The sequence below is a fragment of the Lycium barbarum genome, chromosome 11, assembly GCF_019175385.1.
Source record: "Lycium barbarum isolate Lr01 chromosome 11, ASM1917538v2, whole genome shotgun sequence".
Lineage (NCBI taxonomy): Eukaryota > Viridiplantae > Streptophyta > Magnoliopsida > Solanales > Solanaceae > Lycium > Lycium barbarum.
Window position 1 is genome coordinate 116,611,701 of NC_083347.1, and position 23,863 is coordinate 116,635,563.

Consider the following 23,863-nt stretch of genomic DNA (forward strand, 5'->3'; position numbering starts at 1 on the left):
AAATGTTTTCACCCAAATTATACAGACCCAACCCGTATGACCAAACAGACCATTCGTATGACCAAACAGACCATTTGAACCCACTGGACAAATCTAATGGTAGGGGTTTTTTCCATTTGGAGGAGAGGAAAGTTTTATAATATAATCTTGTCATTATACTAATAATAGATTTTTACTTGTCCAGTGTAACATACATATCAAGAGAAAAATAATTTATTTTTCCTATTTTACTCATTGCATTAATCACTCATTTCAAATTATTTGAAGTCCATTAAATTATGCACCAATTAATATGAGTATCATAGTAAATTATGTATTGTTTCTTAAGGGGTGCAAAGTTCATAGTGGATAAGTAAATGTGAACGGAGATAGTATATGTGAGAGTGTTCAGTATGATAGGTATTGATTCGATTCTCACTATTTTATTTCTCATCTCTTTTAGGGTCAAGTTTATCATTAACTTTCAAAACTCAAGTTTATCATTCAACTTTCAAAACATAGTTTATATTCAACATTCAGTATATTTTTTGAACAATTTTTCCTTCGTATGAAACACATGAATGTGTGTCACTTATCCGAACATCAGTCAAGTTCTTCGATTAGAACTCTTGAACATAAGTCTCAGTCCCCTTATATTTGGTGGTTGTGAAATGTGATTTCCATGGATCGAACATTAACCTTTATATAGACGACAGTACGTCAATGCATGTTTTGCAATTGATTAATAAAAGTATATTCATTAAATAATTTTGTCATCATTTAATTTCCGTACGTATTACAATTGTGTAACAGAATCATAAGTCGATCACAATTATGTGATGGATTGTTCATCATAAACTTTGTTTTTTCCCCAAAAAAAATAAAAAAAAAAGGCTTAATGCATATGCAGCCCCCTAAACTTGTCATTTTTTTCCATTTTGGCACTTCAACTAAGTGTTATTCCTATTGACCCCCTGAACTCGTCCTCAAGTGTGTCTATCAGACCCTCTAAATCTGATTTTTAGTAGAAGCAAAAACTAAATTGTGGTAATGAAGGTGAAGTAATATTTTAGACGTGTGGTAAGCTATTCTTTAGGTCATGGATGTGTCGGTTTCTGTTGGTTCTGCTCTTCCACTGCCAGCTTAATTAGGAGCTTACTCTTTTTTCCCTCTCAATTGCTGCTAATTTTAGCTAAAAGATGGCATAATTAAATTGGAATATATATTAGCATGTTGCTACATTGAAGATAGAATACTATCAGGGGCGGAGCCAGCATACGGCTTGCGGGTTCGACCGAACCCAGTAACTTTGGTTCAAATCTTGTATTTGTCTTAAAAAAATCATTGATATGGTATAAATTGTTATTTTCGAACCCAGTAACTTAAACGAATTAGCATTCCGAACCCACAAGCTTCAGATCCTGGCTCCGCCTCTGAATACTATGTAAGTCCAGATTGTGTTTGATAGACACACTTGAGGACAAGTTTAGGGGTTCAATAGGAGCCAAAATGGAAAAAAAGGGACAAATTCAGGGGGCTTCATATGCATTAAGCCAAAAAAAAAAACTAGTGAAAAGTTTGTGGATCAATATGTTTGTCACAAATTTGTGATAAAATTGTAACGGATTGTCATTTCCATCATAAATTTGTGACATACAATTATTTCCATCACAAAATTGTAATTGAATTGTGACAAATCATCATATCCGTCACAAATTTTGTTCATATTGATGAATTTCATCATAAAATCCTCATAAATCCGTCACGAATTGTGATAAATTTGTCTATCACAGTTTTTTTTGGTATATCACAATGTATTCCTTGTATTGGCATTGCTACATACCAAAACTATAGAGCTTAGCCACAAGATGCATGCGGAACAGCAATGAAAACAGAATATATATATATATATATATATATATATATATATATATATATATATATATATATATATATATATATTATGACATGACAATTTATAAGAAAAGACATTAACATTATATAGATGACTGAGTTACCATCTATGTCTCCTTGAATTACCCTTTACCTTTCCTCAAAGCTTTTATATCATTTATTGGAGTAAAAGTAGATTCGAGAGAAAAGCAATTACTGCCCTTATTTTGGGACCAAACTTGAAAGGTTAATAACACATTTGAAATGGATTGGATGTCCTACTACATTGGGGAAGGACGGATGTTTATAGTCGTCCACTAAAATAATAGCCAGAAAATATATATCTTGTATATTAAGATATATTATACAAAAAAAATTATTTATAGATAATAAGTTTATATTTTTTATACATTTGCCTAGTAACGATAATTACTTTGACCGAGTGGCCAAATGTGTTAAAAGCGTATGTTTTTTTCTGCTGAATTAATATTTCTGATCCAAAACCCCTGCACCTTGAATGAACTTATTTGTTAGGCCCAAAACCATCAAATACTCAACAAAATCTATTATTTTGTACTAACTTTGCAGTTAAAAATTAAATCGGAAATACATATCGCTTAACAATGGTCTAGCGACAAATGTGTACATAATATATGTCTTGCACCCATTGTTTTGATGTAAACACTCAATGACACTGAGTCAGTGTGAATTAAGTTTTTACCCTCCATTTAGCGTGTTTTCTACGAGAGAATTATTTTCCGATGTTTGGTTAATTCAGCTCGAGTAAAATTGCACAACAATCATCCTGAGATAGTTCTAATTTACAAAATATAACAGCGAATTTTTCCGATGAATCAAAAAAAGAATTTCCCTCAAAGGGTTTGAGATGGTGAAGATACAACTCTTGAGAGAATTGCTATGTTGGATTTTACTACCTAATTTTGATGATATACGAGGACATCAATACACAATTTCTACTATACATATCAATTTTGTTTCTAAATGTATATTGCTTCATTGACCTTGATTTATATATATCTGATTTCATGCCTTAGCTTAGAGGAGACAGAGTTCTTGTACTTGTAGGAGGCACAAGAGATTTTGCATATGCAATGGGTAATGCAATAAACTTCTTTGGTTTGCTCACATAAGCTCTCCTGGTGAAGTTGTTGTAGTCATTGGCTTCAATTTCATCGAGAATCTTGCGGTACAAGAGCAATGATGCCCACACCTGAAAAAACCGAGGAATGGGTGAGGTTATTCTGCCAGAGTAGTAAAACAAGTAAATAAATAAGAGAATACTAAAGATACAATCTATGGAATATCGTAATTCTAACACAAGGTACTAGTTAGGTCGAATGATTTATGCGACCAATGTCATGTCAAGGTAAATATTCAAAACTACAAGCTCAATGCGAGGTTTATCCGTTGGTCTGTAGGTCCTGACATAAGGTTAGAATTCTAGCCCATCTAGAGTCAAGGAATTGCTCAGGTTGATCTACCGAAATAATAGACGCGGGTAATAATAAATAAGAGACTACTAAAGATATGAGCTGTAGAATTCCTCAATTATAACACGGGGTGCTTATTCGATCTAATAGAATGATTTTCCTGTATCCAAACCAACACCAAACTAAGACATTTCATGATCTGCAGAATGTCAGTTAGCGCAGATATTCAGAACCGCAAGCCTAATGTAATTATGCAAAAACCTGGGGTATATCGCCTATTTGTTTAACAATGACATATTCCAAGCAGCCAAGAAAATGGAAAATACTCTAAACAAGAAATCATCTTCATATAACTACGAGTTTATGAATGCTTACAGGCCATCTACTAGCTCCGCTCAATTCTGTCACTCCTTTCTCTGCCTCATCAAAGAACTTTCTTGCTCTCTGGATTTGCTTCTTCATGAAGATTCTCCATTTATCGGTCACTCTTCCAGCAAATATGTCTTCGTCGGAGAGACCTGCCTGTGCTAATTCATCTTGAGGCAAGTAGACTCTTCCTCTTCTGGCACTGCAAGGAAAAGCAATATATAAGAAAAGGTAAGCCTTAGAAATAAGAATATGGCACTTGACAAAAAAAATGATCGTGGCTCGTCAGTGTCTAAAGCTGATATGATGTTTCTAGATCACATTTCGCATTATTCTCAACTTATGAAGAGAGATTCATTTCCCTCTCTGCAGATTTGCTAAATGAATTCCGTACTGTTGAGAGAGTGACGTTTCATTTCAATTTCTGCACTTTTTACTAGTGCTGCAGTTATTTTTTATGTAATAAACGTCGACTAGATGGGTATAGTGGCATTCAAAAAGTTGATGTCCCCAGGATCCATCATAAATTAGTTTAAATTGCTATTGCCAAACGTACCATTAATGAAAATATCACAATTTTATGGTGGAATAAAGAAGGAAAACAAAGAATCTTTTCGCTTCTAATGACTATTGAGCTTTAAGCTCTCAAAAGAAGCAGTATTTACCAACTAGACTAAATTCAGTGGACCAGAGATACAGCCAAACTTCTCTATAATGGTGTCGTTTGTCTGGATAATTTTTGGTTGCTTTAGTGAAAAGTTGTTAAATGTTGTTATAGAGAACATAAAATATAATACAACATGATAAAATCAGTTCCAAAAAGTGTTGGCTGTTATAGTGAAACGTTATTATAGAGGATGGCTGTTATAGAGAGGTCATATAGAAAAAAAAAATTATGTGCATGAAATGTAGCTTTGTACTTACTCTTCTCCAACATCTCTGAGTATGTTGGTTAGCTGATTTGCGATCCCCAAAGCCAAAGCAGCATTATATACACTCTCCGTTGTTGCCTTTGATTCAGGATCGATACCCATAATTGGAACACTCATCAACCCAACCGTACCAGCAACATAATAACAATAGAGATACAGCTCGTCAAAGTTTCTGTATCTTGACTTCCTCAAGTCCATACGCATCCCTTCAATCATATCTCTGAACGGCTGCAACATATATTGAAAGATTAGACAATTTACGTTATTGAAGAAAGCAAATCAACTTATGTGAATGAATAATGTATCTGTTCTGAATAGTTGCAACCCTAAGAAAAGAAATGGTACTGAAAGAAGCCAAAAGAATTGTACTGAAGACAATAAGAAACCTATGATTCACATAAAACACAACACCAAAGGGCGAAAAACCAAGAGTTCGCAAAAATGTTACTCCCTCTGGCCCAATTTACGTGAAGGTGTTTGATTGGGCACGGAGTTTAGAAATGAAAGGAAGACTTTTAACACTTGAGGTCTAAAATAAGTCATGCATATTTGTGTAGCTATAAATCATCTCATTAAGGGTAAAATGGAAAGTTTAAAGTTAAACCATTACTAAATATAGAAAGGTGTCATTCCTTTTGCGATTGATAAAAAGGAAAGATTGTCACATAAATTGAGACACAGGGAGTAAACAGAAAACGGAGTATATGTAGAATCTAGGGGGAGAGAAACAGAGATAGAAACAGAACTAGAGATCCAATTAAAGACATTTTCCAGAAGGCTGAAACAATATGAGTAATCTATGGGGAAGCACTCAGCTAAAGCGACATAGAACTCTGAATAAGGCAAAGATAATCAAAGATCATAGAATTGGAAGACTAACCTGAATATCGACTGGAAAGTTGGAAACTGTATCGGACAAAGCAGCATCGAGCATGTCAAATGGCCGCCCATTGAAAACATCTTCTAGCCTGTCTTCCCATCTATCTAAGGCTTGTGGAGTAATATGTGATGCATTTGGGCCATCAACAAGTTCATCTGTTCTTCTGCACCATACTGTTTAAACAGAACATAATAAGAAACTATGCAGCTATGAAGTTCGCTATATATGCAACAAAACCAACCTCTAACAATAATTATAAAGAGTTTTCCCTTTGAACGCTAGAGTAAAGATTGATGAGGAGAAAAGGGAAATGGATTAATATAAGAGAAAAGGCTAGGAGTCTCTTAAGATAGAGGTTCCTCAAAAAGTTAAAGCATGCTACAAATATATATGGCTCCAGACAGAGGCAGGTCTAGTATTTGAAGTTTATGGGTTCTAAAATTTACTATATGTACATATTTAATGGATTTCTCAACAAATATACAGGGTTTGGACCGAAGTTATTAGAGTTGCTGAACCCGTACTTCCCATGCTAGTTCAAACTAGAGTTCTTTTTTCCATCTCCAATTAATCATATTTGTGTGTATCTGATACTAAATGGCTAGAAACCTCACCATATATTGCCCAGATAGCCTTTCTTCTCTCTGGAGTCATTAGCAAAGTTCCTGAATAACCAAACAAAGATCAAATTAAGTCCAAAATCCAAACTTGCACTTAACCAAAATTTTTTGTAAAAGAACGATTAGATTAAAGAATGCTAACCTAAGTAAAACGTCTTTGCGTACTCTGCACATACTTCACTACACCGATCATATGCTTCACTCAACAAGTCCAAATTTCCCGGAATAGGTATGTCCGGCTTCACTTCTAACTCGTCGGTAGATCTCAGCTGCCTCTTCACCAAGGCTGCCTGCTTCAAAACCACATCATATACCTTTTGTTCCGATGTCATCGTCGTCATTTCTCCACCAGGAGTAGCCACTATAGCAGACCGTACAGAAAAAATCCGTCCATTTTTAGTTCTTGATCCTCCTAAGCAAGAAAATCTAGAATTCCTATGCCTCGATGAACCAAAAATCCGGTTTCCCTCCCGGACGGATTCCAAGAATCCTGTCCCATTTGAGACCTCACAAGGAGATACATTAACCTGTGCCAAGGCAACAGACATTCTGAGCAGGAATAAAAAAAACCTTGATTGTCTAAAACAATTCCAAGGTTTACTGTCTTACTTTTTGTCACCTTCCAAACTCTTGCTTAATTTATAGAAATAAATTACTCCTCTTAGATTCCCACTAGAGTATATTTCCACTCTCAACCAATATTACCCACTTTCTCTTCTGTAGAAAAGATTATAAAAAGACCAACTAACTTTTCCTTAACTCAAGTAGAAATAACCTGTTTCTTGGTTTCTGCAAAATGAGATAAACAAAACATCATTCTTGATATGTAATTACCACCACAGAAGTATAAAATATTTGAACTTTAAGAAATAACCCCAAAAACTAGAACTGAATCAGCAATAAAAATTCAAACTTTAGAAAACAAAACTTTAAGAAATAACCCCAAAAACTAGAACAAAATCAGCAATAAAAATTCAAACTTTAAAAAACAACCCCAACACTAGAACAAAATCAGTAATAAAAATGTATGTTGCTAGGACACTAAAAATTTGTCAACGGGTGCATGTCGAATACTCCAAAAGTAGTGTATTTTTGGAAAAATCCGACACGGGTGCGACATCATTTTTGAAGAGTTCGAGCAATATCGATAAAAATTCAAACTTTTAACAAGACCGCAAAACTAGAACAAAATCAGCAATAGTACCTAAAGGGTAACACAAAAAATAAAGGATCTTTAAGAAGCACAAATAGGAAAAACAAACTCCAATAACAGTGGAATCACACTATTTGAGGTAATGGGTACTTTCTAAATTTAGTCAACTAGATTATAATAAGAACCTCCACTTTCTTAATTGGGTACACTTAGAAGCTATATTCAAAAAGCAAGTGCTCAATTTCTATAATGGTACAGCCACAGGCGGAGCCAAAATTTAAAGTTTATGGGTTCTAAATCTTAATAAAATGTACATATTCAATGAATTTTAAACACAAATACAAAATTTGAACTAAAGTTACTGAATTCGACCGAACCCCACAGCAACAAACACACTACTAGAGCAATAGAAAGCTTTAACTTTGTACATCAAGAAGTGGAGGGAAACAAACCTTGATAATTGACAATTTAGTGTTGAAAAAATTAGCAAAAATGACCACTCAAATTCAACCTTTCTTTCAACAATGGCCACTCTCAATTAACTTTGTTTGCTGCTCAATTTCTACTATTGTATAGTTACCAGCGAAGCCAAAATTTGAAGTTTATGGGTTCTAAATCCTAATAATGTGTACATATGCAATGAATTTTAAACACAAATACAAAATTTGAACTAAATTTACTGAATTCGACCGAACCCATAGCAACAAACACACTAACTAGAGCAGTTACAAAAAAAAAAAAAAAATTGCAACTTTGTAAATCAAGAATTGAAGAGAAACAATCCTTGATAATTGGTTCTCCACTTAATGTTGAAAGAAAGAAAAAATGGTCATTCAAATTCAACATTTCTTTCAACAATGGACACTCTCAATTAACTTTGTTTGCTGCTCAATTTCTACTAATAATGTGTACATATATAATGATTTTTTAAAACACAAATACAAAATTTGAACTAAATTTACTGAATTCGACCGAACCATAGCAACAAACACACTAATAGAGCAATAGAAATTTACAAAAAAGTTAAAGATTGTAACTTTGTAAATCAAGAATTGAAGAGAAACAATCCTTGATAATTGGTTCTCCACTAAGTGTTGAAAAAATTGCAAAAATGGCCACTCAAATTCAAGCTTTCTGTCAACAATGGCCACTCTCAATTTCTAATACTGTATAGCTACCGGCAAAGCCAGAATTTGAAATTTACAAGTTCTATGTATATATTTAATTAATTTTAAATACGAATATAAAATTTGAACTAAAATTACTGAATTCGACATAACCCATAGCAACAAGCACACTAACAGAGCAATAAAAAGTTACAAAAAAGTTAAAAGATTGTAACTTTGTAAATCAAGAATTAAAGAGAAACAAACCTTAGTGTAATGGCCACTTAAAATTCACCCTTTCTTGCAACAATGGCCACTTTCAATTACAGTACTTTGTTTTTCTCACACTTTTTACTCCACATATTTTGGTCTCTTTATAGGACTCATTTTATATTTTTTTTTTCCATTTGTGCTGATTGGAAATGAGTGATTCAGAATCCATCTGCTCTTTTTACTCTTTTAAAGTAAATATGAATTCTTTTGGACATTAGAAGGACACGTAGATGTTCAAAAATTAATGTTGCCACTGTCAAGTTTAGGACAAAATGACAAAAAATGACCCCTTATGTTTGGTGCTTGGTTCAAATTAGTGTCTTGTATAAGTATTTCTAAGCAGTTTTAGCCCTTTAAATTTGTTAAAAGTAAACATTTTTTTGTTCCCCTCAAATGCTTTAACAAATTCTAATTGTTAGATTTAAGGGTAACTATGAAAAAAAAATTAACCATAAACACCCAAATATTCCATCAAATATTAAAAACTGCACTAGCCACCAAAAATATATTGTAACAAGTTTTGAGATAAAATGATAAAAATGGTCACTTGTGGTGGGGCTTAGAGGTTGAATGTAGTCCTTTGAATATATATTTTTTAGTAGTTTTGCTCCTTTAAATTTGATAAAAGTGAGCGTTTTTTGTTTCAGTCAAATATTTTAACATAAAATTTCTGTTTTATATTGGGGAGAACCGTGAAATAAAAAGATTTAACTTGAAACACTAAAAAAAGTTTCATCAAATCCTAAAACTTGCTACAACAAAAAAGTGCATTTAAACAACAAAAAATTAAAAATTAAAAATTAAAGAAGGTGCATCTTAGAATGCTACACCAAATTCTACAAAATAGACTAAAAATAATAGAAATTGGAAAAACTGCACCTTCAAATATGAGTTTCCACTAAAACCCTTTCTTTTCACAATACCGTCGAATTTAACAAATAAAGTATATCAAATATTTGACGGAGATCAAAATATCTCACTTTTAAATAATTAAAATTGCTCAGAAATATATTGAAATGTCTACTTTAAACTTACTCTAAAAATATGGGATCATTTTTATTTATCGACTTAGGTCAATTTTCAACCAAGTTTGAAGTAGGTCATTTTAATATCTAAAAATGTATATTTCAAGTAATACGTTTAACTTCTGGAATTATGTAACTATATAGTAAATTGTTAATAACAGTGTGGCCAACATTTGCACTAAAGTGAACACAAAAGAAAAAAGAAAAAAAAGACAGAAACAATAGCAAAATGGTGCTTCTGGGCTCAAACACAAGAACGCATACCAACCTTGAATTTCCTGACCATTGTCCATTTTTTGGGATCCGGCTCCTCTCCATTTCTCTTATCTCCATTTTCCCCAAGTCCTTACTTGGATGAGAGACATGTGTCATAGTTAACAAATAATGATTGAGATTTAATTAACCAAACTAAGGTTTTGATCATCGTTAGAATAATAAATATACCAAAGATTTCCTTATGAATTTCTGAATTTTCCAATAGTTCCTCCTTTTTTCTAGACTAGTGTACTTTTCCGCGCTTCGCGAGGTCGTGAAAAAACTTCTTACAAATACAAAAATCATAGATTTAGACAACAACATTAACGCAGATAAGAAGAATAAAGATGTAGACAATAATCCGCACATATAGTCTAAAATAGTTTCTCACCCCATTTTATGTGAAGCTATTGTTGTTTAGGAAGTCAAACAATTTTTCCTTGACCATAATTTCTCAATATGTTTTTATAAAAAAATATGTTGAATTCTTAGCTATGTTGATTTTTAGTACTTTTCGCGTAGTTTTTAAATATGTAAATTTTAGTTTTAAAAAAAATGAAAGAATCTATACACAATTTATATTCAAAATTAAGTGTTTTAATCCTCGTACGTCAAACCCCTTTACATAAATTGGGATAGAGGGAATAATTATTTCTAGCAAGAAAATAAAATTTTACGATATAAATGCACAAAATGTAGGACTAAGGCATTGAATAAAATGTCAAGATGAAATTTCCGATGAGCGCATTTACTTGAAAAGGGAAACAATAAAGATAAATACGTACATGTTTGTTAGTCGTGAACCTCTCTCTGAGCGGACCTAAAATAAAAATAGAGAAAATTACAATTATAAAAGTTACAATCCTGTAAATGCAAAGTAAATAAAAATTACCTTTCGATTGACAACAACAAAAAGTAAAAATAAAGTCAAGTTACCATTCTGAATAATTACTAAGCTATTACTTTGATGCCTATAAAATTCCTTGATCAACTTCCTTATTATGTTCAAACACATAAAATATTAAAGGGAATTTAGAAGAGAAAGGAGTGTATCTGTAAAATTGAATAAGAAATACAGAAAGAAATGAGAAAAAGGGGGAAGAGGGAAACCATTTTACGTTTATTAGTAAATTTAATGATCGCTAATTCAATACAATGATCACATCAATTCAGGGGGAAAATATATGCAAAAGATTGTCTGTTTTATTATAAACAAAATCTTCGTGATGAATACTCCATGATAATTCTTCATCTATTTTGTGGTTCACGTTGATTTCATATAATAGCTTTGTCCTGCAAAATTAATTATATGAATAAAATTATATTACAGGAAGGTTATTATATTGCAAACCAAGATACTTAATTTTATAACTTGGGAGTTATGTATCCTGTGAAGATAAAGATTGGATAATATCGTGACTTGATGATGATTGACTAAATATATAAATTTGTATCTATATTAAAGACATATTTTGAGGGGTCACCAATATAGTTTAGATAAAAAGGTCTAAAGTACCAAAATTCATATTCTAATTAATAAGTAATCAAATCTTCTGCCTTAACATAAATATAATAACTTAAAAAATCATATAACCAAGTGTAACCACCAGTTGAATGGCCAATATCAATCATAATAAGATGAGTACAATAAACAGCTAAATCAAAGTATTCAGTTTAATATCACCAAGTCACTCTTAAACACTCTGCATGTTAATTTGTTTTTACTAAGCAAATAATTCAAACTATTATCTTTTATTATAAAAAATATTAAATACCCCAAGTATCTTCAAATATTTTACAATCATAAACTTTCAAAAAAAAACCCAAGGACTTTAAATTCAAAATGCAAACTCACATGTCGGGTGGATCGTAATAGAAACCACGTGGGAGTTGTTGAGAGTCATGGTAGTTTTCTTCTTTGTCATTTCTTTTCCTTATCCTTTCTTGAATTGTGTCGAATATTCTTCTTCCTCGGTAAGAATAGATTAACTAATATGGACCAATTATCTTCAACTATTTAACAATCATCACCAAAAACAATTCCTAACGATTTCAAATTTAAAGTGCAAACTCACATGTCGGGTGTAGAAATCGGGAAAAAGATCATAATAGAAACCACATGAGAGTTTTTGAAAATCATGATAGCTTTCTCCTTCGTCATTCTTTTTTTCCTTACCCTTTCTCAAATTTTGTCGGATACTATTCTTCCTCGATAAGAATAGATTTGATAGGGAAGTAGTCGATGGTGGTGTTTCTCAAATATACCACCAATGCGCTAGAGTATAACGGAATCAACGGGGTCTAGTCAAATGGAAGTAATCGGGTATCATCAGACCATAAATTCACATCCAACCAAAGTTGAAAATGTCTCATGATGATTTATTCGTGGGTAGATTTCTGCTTATTTTTATTACAGAGAAGAATCTTTTGAAGAAAAAAAAAATAGTTATGAAGATGGAGATAAGCTTGATGGTCATAATCATGCATTGAGATTTGAGGATCCTTTCTTTTCTTTTAATAAGGCATTGATGGTCTTCTGCAATTAACATTCAGTAACGCTCATAGCTTTTAGAAGTTACTTTTAGGCTGTAACCGATTGTTTCCCTTTAATATGCATTTTGATTTTTTTTTTTTAAATAATAATTTATGAAAAGAATGAGTGAAAAATTCAAAAAAATGAGAAAAAAGATAAATGTCAATAGAGGCCATAGAGAGGTGCCACATAGGATTGTTTATGCCTAGCTTTATATTATATATAGATTTTTGAGCTTCTGATTAGTAATTTTGTATTTTGAGTTAATATTTACTTGCTAATTTAATTTGATGTGTTCCTCTTTTTCTTTGATGAACAATACTTCTTTTCTTTTTCTTTTTTAACAATTGACAAGATTCCACTAAATTTTAACATTAGACAGATAAAAAAAAAATTATAATATTATTTTTCATTCTTTTGATTTTTGATATTGTACGTTAATTTAATTGGGTCTTATTGTATTTAGTCCCACGAAGCATTAGGTTGTTCAAAAAGAAAAAGTCTATTTAAGAAAAAGAAGAAGAGGAACTCGTAACAAAATTGGAAAAGAGATAAAATCATTAAATGTATATATGGATGAGATTTTCTGGAACTATAATTATGGGATTGCCAAAAGATTTGGAAGTAAATATATGGTGTATTTATTATTCTAACTATGATCAAAACCTTAGTTTGGTTAATTAAATCTCAATCATTATTTGTTAACTATGACACATGTCTCTCATCCAAGTAAGAACTTAGGGAAAATGGAGAGAAGAGAAATGGAGAGGAGCTGGATCCCATTTCTTGTATCAAGGAAATTCATATACGAGTAGTATATATTTATGCATATCCACATTTTGTTTGTATTTTAAAATGTAATTTTATATTTGTCTATTTATATGCATATACATATGTATGTTTTTTATTTTGAAATGTACAACAACAACATACCCAGTATAGTCTTACAAGTGGGGTATGAGGAGGGTGAGGTGTACGCAAAGCTTACCCCTATTTCTGTGGGGTAGAGATATTTCTGATAGATGCTCGACTCAAGAAAATTGTTTTTCAAAATAAGTTTGAAAGGAATGCAAGAATCAAAGGCTATGATAAAATATGAAGAAAGAAAGTATTGACGGTAGAAATTGTAAAAGTAACCAATTACGTGTAGTTACTTAAGTAATTTAATAGTATAACAATTATTCACACATTATCGGGATATAATATTAAAATCAGGAACTACGTATGATTAGATTTTAAATAGTATAAACATGTAACAATCGTTCCATAAAAATTCTTTTTTTTTTTTTTATTAAATTTTGCAAAGTTTGGTTGTTTCCGAGAACAGTCCAGTAGACGGTATGTGTTGTTCACGATTAACCCATTGGCTTAATCGAGTCTGTAAAGAATTGATTTTAAATCTAATTCAATTCCAAAAGTTAATTCAATGAGAGTAAGTGAGATCCTAAATCCATATAAAAAGATCTAAGTCTCCCATCCCTAGCCGATGCCGAAGAACTCAACACAACGTACATTTAAATAGCCGGACAAGTAGTGGTGCCGAATAGGGTTAAGACTTATGACTGCATTGTTTAGTCAATTTTGCTTCAATTCATATCAGTTCAAACAACCTTTGGGCATTAGTATCAGCTCAAATAACCTTTGGACAAACTAATGATACAATAATTTATTAAGGTGCCGTTTGGCCATAAATACTAAAAGATATTTCATTTTTTTTTGGAATTTTGGAGTTGGAGTTGGAGTTGGAGTTGGAGCTGGCCATAATTTTTGAAATTGTAATTTTTTGTGAAATGTAGTTGTAAAATAGTGAAGATTTTTTTAAAAACAAGTTTTTTGAATTTTTGGTATTCCGGAATACAACTTCAAGTTGTATTCGGAGTTTTCATGGCCAAACGCTAATTCCGGAAAAAAGTGGAAAAAAATTCCGGAAAAAAAGTAAATAATTTTTATGGCCAAGCGTCACCTATATCAACTATTTTTATTCACATAAACTCAATTCAACGTGTTCATCTTATCCCCCTACTAGCGAATAAATATTGAAAGATAACGTTATCAAGAAACAGAAGTGCTCCAACTGGTTGAGTGTACACGTGTAACCACCTGAGTGAATATGCAAGATTCTTTCAATTTTTGATAAAGTAGTAGTGAAAACAAAAGAGAAGGTGCAAGTGGGGGAGCATATAACCGAATTTAGAAAATAAACCAAACCAATTATCTCTACAGCAAATAGCAAAACCAGCTCTATGTGGTCTAAAGTTAAAGACTGTCAACCGTTCGGTTCAATCAATTATTTTAAAATTCTTATATTATATTATATTAGATTAGAATGTTATTTATAGTCAAAATTTTAACTTTATTGGACTCGTATCAATAAAATGTTAAGTGATCGGCTTCCCTCAGAGACGCATAAATATATGTTAAGGGATCGTTTGTTAAAGAAATGGATCTTGAATCTAACTCAATATCAAAACCTAACTCATGAGGTGAAGATTGTCCAATGCATATAAAGAGATCAAGTCTCACATCCTTTAGCCGATGAGAGAGACTCAACAACCCCCCCCCCCTCCTCCGCGCCCAAACCCCCCTCCCGCACGGTCAGACCTACTAACTAGAGCATGAACAATAAAATTTGGGGTCCCAACATTGGTGAAATAAAAAATTGAGATGGATCTGGCTCTGATACCATGATAAAGAAGCGGACTCTGGTCTAACTGGGGGTGCTTATCGGTTGGTTCAGTTCGGTTTTGTGAATAACCGGTTCGGTTTATCGGTTTTCGGTTTGTAAATATGCTAAACCAAAATCAAACTGATAAGATATTCATTATCGGTCTTCGGTTTATCGGTTTGGGTACTTAACAGTTCGGTTTTCGATTGAACCAATCAGAAAATGCTCCGCTAATTTTTTTTCCTTTCTCTTAATTCCGTATGTTCATATATACACTGCCTCTATGCATAAAGTCTACACAAATGATAAGACAAAACTATGAAATGCCTTGTAGAAATCTTTCAAAACAAAACAAAGCCAGTTCACAATTCATAAACAAGGCCAGCTTGGTTTCGTATGAGTATTGAGATTTTGAGATCAGAATAAGTGTGCCTCCGGTAAGTAATTTAGAAATAGGTTTGTATTTAAAAATTTTAAGAGACTAATATATAATTTGGGATAAAAAAATAATTTTAATATAAACTTATTGGGTTACCAGTTTAACCATTAACTAAATCTTTAAAATCGGAAACCAAACCGATAATCCAATAAAAAAAAATTACAAAACCTTTTACAAATCGCTAACCTAATAATTTGATATCGATAAACCAATATCTTTTTTTTTTGTTCGATTTATCGGTTAAACCGATTTTTGCACAGCCTGGGCCTAACTCATTCCTAAGAGCTAGTTCATGAGGGGAAAATTGTCCAAAATCTTATATGGAGACTACATCCCTTTTTATCCGATGTAGATTCTTCAGCACCCCACCTCACGCTCAGGGCTGGACAAAAGCATGATCAATTTAATATAGAGACCCAACATCGGTAGTAATAATTTGGATTGTCTTTGTTTTGATACCCTATTAAGGAAATGAATGTTAGGCTTAACTCAACTCCAAAAGCTAATGAATGTTAGGCCTAACTCAACCCTAAAAGCTAGACTTAGTAGCGAAGGATTATCCAATATTGATAGTTAGAATGATAAGAAAACAGACCTTGTACTTTTTAACTCCCCTCCGAAATCATATATGGAATGAACTAACTCATCTCACACCGATGTGGGAGACTAACATTCTTGCACTTTAAGGCTAGAAATTTAGAGCATGGACAATATAATATAGGGATCGAACATTGACTTAATCAATAATTGAGATGAGTCACAATTTAATATACAAACAAACAAAAAACAACAACCCGATGTAATTTCACAAGTGAGGTCTAAGGAGTCACACTTTAATATCATGACAAAAAATAAACTATAGATAGAACTCAACCCCAAAAATTAGCTCATGCGATGAAAATCGCCCCAAAACATATAAGGTGCCCAAATATCTCATCAACCAACACAATGTGGAAACTCAACACTCCTCTCCCACTCCACCACCCCCTCCACGTGCAGGACTAAACATTTAGAGCATACATAATGTAAGATGAGGGCTCAACATTAGGTAAATTATGAATTAAAATAAATTTGGCTTTGATATCATAATTAAAAAATAAATTTTATGTTTAATTCAAGCTGAAAGACTAACCCATAAGATTGAATTGGCCAAGACAAATAACTAAACAGATTATCCTATCCCACACGCCAATATAAAACGCTAATATGGAATACGCACAATTTAATTTGAACACCACTATCTTCCAATAAAAAGAAGAAAGTGTCAAATTCCACACTCAAGTTGGAGAGCAACTAGACAAAAAAACCTAACGAACTATCGAGTGTCTAAAGGGCAATATTATTTAAAATTAGAAATGAAGCCTAAAGTCAGTGCACATGTTGGGCACATGATAGTAGGGCTAACATTTGGACACGCAGCACTTTGCACTTTTTCTTTGTATTTTCCTTTTGTTTTGGTGGGGTTATTATCTGAATTGTCCAAAAACACTGAATGCCAAATTTATATTACTATCATATTTGGTTTGTGTTTCTTTTGGGGAAAAAAAACAATATGGACTAGTTGTAATTTTGTGCTTTTGGTTGGCAGACACAAATGATAATTGCAGTTACGCCACTCATAGTTCAATGGTGGAAATAGCAATGGCAAATTGGTTACATTGTCCAACATTAACAGGAAAAGGACTCAAGTACTTGCTAAAACTATATTGGAAAAAGTCAAAGTGATTTATTAAAAACAAAATTAAGTTACTCCAAATCAAATTAACGATTTACTAATGTGTTTGAATTACGATTTAATTTATATACATAGACGTTAAAAAATCCTTTTATACGATTTTATGTTAAGGGTTACAATAAGTAATTTACTATTTTCTACAAGTTAACAACTCATAACTTTTAATAACATGAGTTCAAGTTCTATGAATTTTGACAATATGAAAAATATTTGCGCGTTCAGAGTTCTTATTAGATAAATATAAATAATTTTTAATAAATATTAATTGATTATCTAATAATAATGATAACTAACTTTTATTATAGGTTAAATTTCATTCATACTGTTAACGTAATGAGTGAATTTGTAGGAAACCAGGAGGAAGAAAAGTTTGTGGTAGATGATAGTGATGACAGAGAAGATGAAAGATGAAGAAGAAAGAAAAAAAATCATTTCACTTGTAACGCGCTCAACTTGTGTATCCTTCTTTGTTCCGCATCTGCACACAATAGACGAATTATATTGAGATTGGAGTGTTCAATAGGTACTTATCTTAGTTGAAGTGTCAAAATCAATATTGAAATCAACTTTGAAGGTCCGTCTAGTATTGGCCAAAAAACAGGTACCAATAACGATGATCTATTTTATGGTTTAAATTCTACCATGTTTCATAAGTTACGTGTTTCTTTAGACGTTTTATATTGCATTGCATCTTATGGTGTCTTAGACTTGCTACGCGCGCAGCTTGTGTGAATCACTCCTTGTGCCACGTCTGCACAAGGAGATCAGAAGGCATACATACTTTTATTGAGGTTGTAGTGTTTAATAGGTACTGATTTTAGTTAAAGTCAAAATAAAAACTGAAATCAACTTTTGAGGGCCCATCAATCAATGTATATCAACAAGGATGATCCTTTTATGGTTCAAAACCTACCATACATACTTCATAAAGTTACGTGTTTCCTTGGACATTTTTTATTGCAATGCACGTTATGGTGTCTTAGAGTTGTAACGCGCTCAACTTGTGTGAATATCACACTCCTTGTGCCACGCGGACGATACTTGGAGTGTTTGTTGTCCAACATGCTTGTTTTGCTCCTCGTAACTGGTCCAATGCTACTAAAGGTAATGTCGAGAATGCTTTCCACATCAGCATAGAACTTGGAGTTAGCAACCTTGGAATTGATCTTCTCTAAAGTCATTTCAATGTTCTTGAGCTTTGATTGTCAAAACGTTGAGATGAGAGGTAGAGATTGTCCCACTGGGCGTGCCAGAATTTGTAGACAATAAAATTCGCGTCGACAAAATAATAATCAAGACAGAAAAATATCGCAACAATTGTTGTATTTAATTTCAGAATATGAGTGTGTTACAATCTCTATGATTCCTCTTATTCATCTTTCAACAATAAATTCAAGGACTTTTGAGTTTGATCTTACTTAATAGATTTGATCTTGACTTGTACTTGAATTCAAGAGTTTTTGAGCTTGATCTTGAATCTTGGATCTCTAGAACTTCAAGAGAAATACTTGAATGCTTTTAGCTTGTAGAGAAATCCGCAGTATTTAATCCACGAGCTCTCTCTTGTTTCATGTTAGAACTTCTATCCTTTTACTGAATTATGAGACCCCTATTTATAGTTATAGGATGGAGGAGTTGTGATAAGGAGACTTCTTTTGACCAATCAGAATTAAGCTGACATGCTATATTTGATTGGCCGGAACATGTCACTTGTACACATGACGCATCTTCATTTGCCTTTGATTTGACTAGGCATGCTGCATAATGTTGACACGTGGCATGACCCTATAGGCTCCTTTATTTGACTTGCCATGCCACATCATTTAACATGTGGCATCAATTTGAACATTTTGAATAAGATGACATCTTGAGCTTGACAAAGTGAGTTCATCATATGTAACCCAATTAAATGGGTTAGCCCAATGAAATTGGACCATTACTTAAATCCATATTTATTGACTTAAATAATTAACCCAATTATATTAATCCATAATATTTATTCAGAGCAATATATCATGTATTTGAAATGTAATCCAAATAACTTTATCGATTAATTTGACACAATTTAAACGTCCACAATCGTATTCATTAATACCTAATGAAATTGTTCCTTGTACCTAAGCCTGGGCATTTAGCTCAGCTCGGTTTCGGTCAAAATATCTCATTGATTCCTTGGTTGTGATTTGTTGAGTTGTTGCCTGAACTAACTTAAATGGCTACAACAGAGTTGTGTACAGAAGCCACACTTAGGTTTATAACACGAGACTGTCGCGATAGCTCGGCTCAATTCAATTGGTTATAGCTCGGTCAAGCTCAACTCAGTTAAGCTCAGTTGAGCCACTTGAATCAGCTTTGTTGGCTCATTTTAGTCATGTAATCATTACTGTAAAATAAAAATTCATCCATTAATCTTAATTAAGTTAGTAATATGTCAATCTAATTATTATTATATTTATTTGCAATAAATTTTAATTTTATGCTTCTTTAATTAAATTGATAAAAATAATATTTTTACTAGACATCATTACTACGACAATTTTATGGGTTATACAAAATTTAATTAATATTTTATATTTAAAATTTTAAAAAAATAAAGAAAATTGATATTGTACAATTTTTTATTTTATTATTTCATCATTTTTGCTGAAAGTTTTATTCAATGTTCCATATTACGTAAGCGATCTTTGAATATGAGTTCTAATTGAGACTAATAATGTAAATAATCGTATCACACTTTACTGTAATTATCAATTTAAAGTGGTAATATTTATATTATTTTAAGCAACCAATTATTATAAATTTAATTTTTCTTAGCCCTACGCAGAACTAAACAATAAAGAGCCGATTCAGGCTCAAATAAACTCAGCCCTAAGCTCGGTAATATTTTGACAAAACAAGGCTCAACTTGACTTGCGCTCAGCTCGGCTGAATTGGTAAGAACAAGTTGTACCTATTCTGAGAAGCTGGTAAAATTTACTCGTCTGTTCCCTTTAAACTTGTTCCCTTTGTTTAAGCTCATATACCCACATTTGTTTCGAGCTAAATTTATGAATTTCTCACAAATTTTGAAAATCTAAAAATACTCGTGTCCTTTAGGACAAAAAAACCATTCAACAATTTCTATTTTTCATAAAAAACTACAAAAGCCTCATGTTATCAAAACGAAACTATGCCAGTCTTTTTTTTCTTTTTTATTTCCTACCTAATGTCCGATATATCAAATTTTCACCACATAAAGTCAGGAATAACGCTACCTAATACAATTTTTTCCATAGTCAATGCTTAAACCCGAAACACATGAAAGAAATCTTCTATCCCACTCCAACCTTGCTTACACTTTTGATGAAGATTTCGCATGGGAAAAATTTAGCGATTTGTTCGAGGCCGTAATCAAAATGAAAACTATTTGAAAGGCACGGAGAATCGCTTTTTGATATTGCCAACCTTCAATGTAAGTGTACATCATCGTTAATTGATGCACTTGCTCTGCTAATTGGCTATTTTGTTCGTCCTAATGAACATAATATAATAAATGTATTATTTTTATATATATATACTTTTAGAAAGACATTACACACACATTTGCAGCATATCAAAAAATAAGTCCATTTTTCAACACTTCAATTAAGCTATATTTCTTTTAACCCGCAAACACTAACCTTCAAGTGAAGAATAGAATAATTGAGGGAAAGAAAAGATATGCGCACAGGATAAACCTAGTTCTTATGCAATAGAATAATTGAGGGAAAGATAGACGCACATTTTCTAATGTGAAATTGTATCCTTTAGGTGATATATGCTGATCTCCGTGATTTGGAACTACTCATTCATGAGTTTGAAGCACTTTCCATCAATTCTCCTCCTGCCAGGTACACGCACATTTTCTAATGTGAAATTGTATCCTTTAGGTATACAGGTTGATCTCTGTGATTTGGAACTACCCAGCCTGGCATGAGGAGAATTGATGGGAAGTACTACTGACTAGATTTCACAAAATCATTCTCCAAAACACCTCCATTGTGAAAGCCCCATGCTCAACCATCTAAGCCACCGCGCAGGTTCATGTTTCATCAATTAACTAAATAAATTAATAAAAGAAAAAAATAAGGATCAGACTATCTGGCTTAGATTTTCTACCCGAAGGAAGAAAATACATAAAGAGCGCTCAGATATTTCAGCTTCGATCATCTGGGGAAATAGTCATCACATCCATACACAAATTCAATCAAAATAATTAACAGTAATGTTATGTTCACAATCTAACCCACAAAAAAAACTAATATTCATAATCTATTGCAACTTTATAATAAAACTAAAATAAATTAAATGAATTTTATGGATCAGAATATCTGGCTTGGATTTTCCCCTAAAAAGGAGAAAATACAGTAAAAAGCGCTCAGTTATTTCAACTTCGATCATCTGGGGAAATAATCATCACTTCCATAAACATATTCAATCAATTTTATTATGTTCAACTAAAACAATTGCAATTTTGTTAGAACAATTTTATTTAATATTTCCAAACAAATAAGACAATAATTTATTCTTATTAATTTTATCTAATATTATTTTATACGAGCAAATAGGCACTACCCTACAAACAAAAGTATGAAAAAAAAAATATACAATGAAAGTATATGGATCAGAATATCTGGCTTGGATTTTCCCCTAAAAAGGAGAAAATACAGTAAAAAGCGCTCAGTTATTTCAACTTCGATCATCTGGGGAAATAATCATCACATCCATATACAAAGCCAAACAAAATCAGTCAACAATTAAAAAAAATATAGACTCTTACTAAGAATTAGTTTTAGGCCAATTAAGATCAATTTTTGAATCCACAAAAACATTAGCAAAATTATTTTTTTTTTAAAATGAATGAAAGGAGATGGATCAGAATATCTGGCTTGGATTTTCCCCTAATAGGAGAAAATACATTAAAAAGCGCTCAGTAATTTCAGCTTCGATCATCTGGGGAAATATTCATCACATCCATCAAAAAATAAATAATAAAAATAATATTACTAAGTTATTATCTCCAGATCTGATTCAAGCAGCTCTTTAAAGAGCCAAATGATTATTATTTTTTTGAAACAAAACGGGAATATAAATATTGCGTCGGCTCATACACAGCGGTAATTGTAAATAAACACCGATGGTAATCAGTTTTATCGACGCATTTTAACAAACACATAATATGCGTATACACGAAAAGAACAAACAACACGTAGAGGCTAGATATGAGACAAGAGAGTAAATACATACAGGGATAAGAGAAAGGAGGCGGCAATGACGAAGGTGATTGTGAGAATGAGAAGAATTGTGTGTTGTTTATATAGGGACAACAAAGGAGGCAGAGGTGTGTTAGGGTTTTATAAAACCCTAAATATTGAGATTGGGCCGGTTCCTGGACCCCCTTAGGTTATGTAAATTGGTTATTACAGTCCTGTCCTAAAATTAAGATGCATTATTAACATTGGATTGACTAATAGTCTTTTTGGTGAAACTTCTAAAAATAACTTATTTTAAAAAGTATTTTTTTTTATAAGTATTTTTCAAAAAAATATTTTTGGCTAAAAGCAGTTTTTATTTGGCCAATTAATTTGAAAAGTACTTTTGAGCAGCAATTAGTGTTTGACCACGCTTTTAAAAAGTGCTTCTATGTGTATTTTTCTCAAAAGTACTTTTCAAAAAAATGTTTTTGGGCAAAAACTATTTTTTGTAGCTTTTGAAAACAGCTTCTGCTACTCCCCAAAAGAACTTTCTTTTTTTTCCTAAAAGCTTGGCCAAACACCTCACTTTTTAAAAAATAAGTATTTTTGGGGGAAAGATAAGCTTGGCCAAACAGGCTATAATACTCCCTCCGTTTCAAAAAGATTATCTTAGTTTGATTTTGTAAGGATTTTTTAAGAAATAAAGAAAGATTTTTGAAATTTGTGGTCTAAAACGAGTCTTAGATATTTACGTGGCTGTAAATCATCTCATAAAGTTAAATTATTATTTTTATATAGAAATGTGTTAATCTTTTTGGGACAAATTAATAAGGAAAGTAAGACAAGCTTTTTGGCATGGAGGAAGTAGCTTATTTGGTCAAGCTCTAAAATCAGCTTATTTTAAAAAATGTATTTCAAAAAAAAAAAATTGGTGAAAAGCAGCTTGTGTTTTAGTAATTAATTTAAAAAATATTTTTTAGCAGCAATTAGTTTTTTATCAAGCTTTTAAAAAGTGTTTCTATAAGTGTACTTTCTCAAAAATGCTTTTCAAAAAAGCTAATTATTTTAGATTCTACTACTTCTGAGAAATACTTATTTTCTCTCAAAAACTTGGTCAAACACTTCATTTTTTTTTTTTTAATAATTACTTTTGAAAAAAAAAACACATTTTTTGCCTCCCAAAAACTGGCAAAACAGGCTAGAAACATCTTTTTTTTGCACGGATTCCAGCCTTCATTTGGGGTGGTCTTTAATGTTTGTCCTTCAAATTGGTGGTCTTTAAGTTTTTACCCTTCAACTAATATCCCGTGGTTATGGGTTCGAATTCCAACTCAGTAAAAATAAA

At 32.1% G+C, this 23,863-nt stretch overlaps 1 protein-coding gene, 1 long non-coding RNA gene and 5 other non-coding genes across 7 annotated transcripts; all 7 read right to left on the bottom strand.

Annotated features, from left to right (window-relative positions):
• Positions 1–2,692: 2,692 nt before the first annotated feature.
• On the bottom strand, positions 2,693–8,806 carry LOC132618674 (phytoene synthase 2, chloroplastic-like). The gene is made up of 7 exons (XM_060333693.1): positions 8,648–8,806; positions 6,264–6,910; positions 6,116–6,166; positions 5,502–5,674; positions 4,614–4,849; positions 3,699–3,891; positions 2,693–3,103 (listed from the first exon to the last, which is right to left on the bottom strand). Exons 2-7 carry the CDS (start codon positions 6,667–6,669, stop codon positions 2,924–2,926), a joined length of 1,239 nt encoding a protein of 412 aa, XP_060189676.1. The 5' UTR covers positions 6,670–6,910; positions 8,648–8,806; the 3' UTR covers positions 2,693–2,923.
• Positions 8,807–20,668: 11,862 nt separating this feature from the next.
• Positions 20,669–20,792, bottom strand: LOC132620678 (small nucleolar RNA snoR86). The gene has a single exon (XR_009575116.1). It is a non-coding gene; the product is annotated as a small nucleolar RNA snoR86 (small nucleolar RNA).
• Positions 20,793–20,913: 121 nt separating this feature from the next.
• On the bottom strand, positions 20,914–22,736 carry LOC132617277 (uncharacterized). Its single transcript, XR_009573704.1, has 2 exons — positions 22,571–22,736; positions 20,914–21,383 (listed from the first exon to the last, which is right to left on the bottom strand). It is a non-coding gene; the product is annotated as an uncharacterized LOC132617277 (long non-coding RNA).
• LOC132620671 (small nucleolar RNA Z103) lies at positions 21,411–21,518 on the bottom strand. Its single transcript, XR_009575109.1, has one exon. It is a non-coding gene; the product is annotated as a small nucleolar RNA Z103 (small nucleolar RNA).
• On the bottom strand, positions 21,641–21,749 carry LOC132620670 (small nucleolar RNA Z103). Its single transcript, XR_009575108.1, has one exon. It is a non-coding gene; the product is annotated as a small nucleolar RNA Z103 (small nucleolar RNA).
• Positions 21,943–22,051, bottom strand: LOC132620669 (small nucleolar RNA Z103). The gene has a single exon (XR_009575107.1). It is a non-coding gene; the product is annotated as a small nucleolar RNA Z103 (small nucleolar RNA).
• LOC132620668 (small nucleolar RNA Z103) lies at positions 22,194–22,301 on the bottom strand. Its single transcript, XR_009575106.1, has one exon. It is a non-coding gene; the product is annotated as a small nucleolar RNA Z103 (small nucleolar RNA).
• Positions 22,737–23,863: the final 1,127 nt, after the last annotated feature.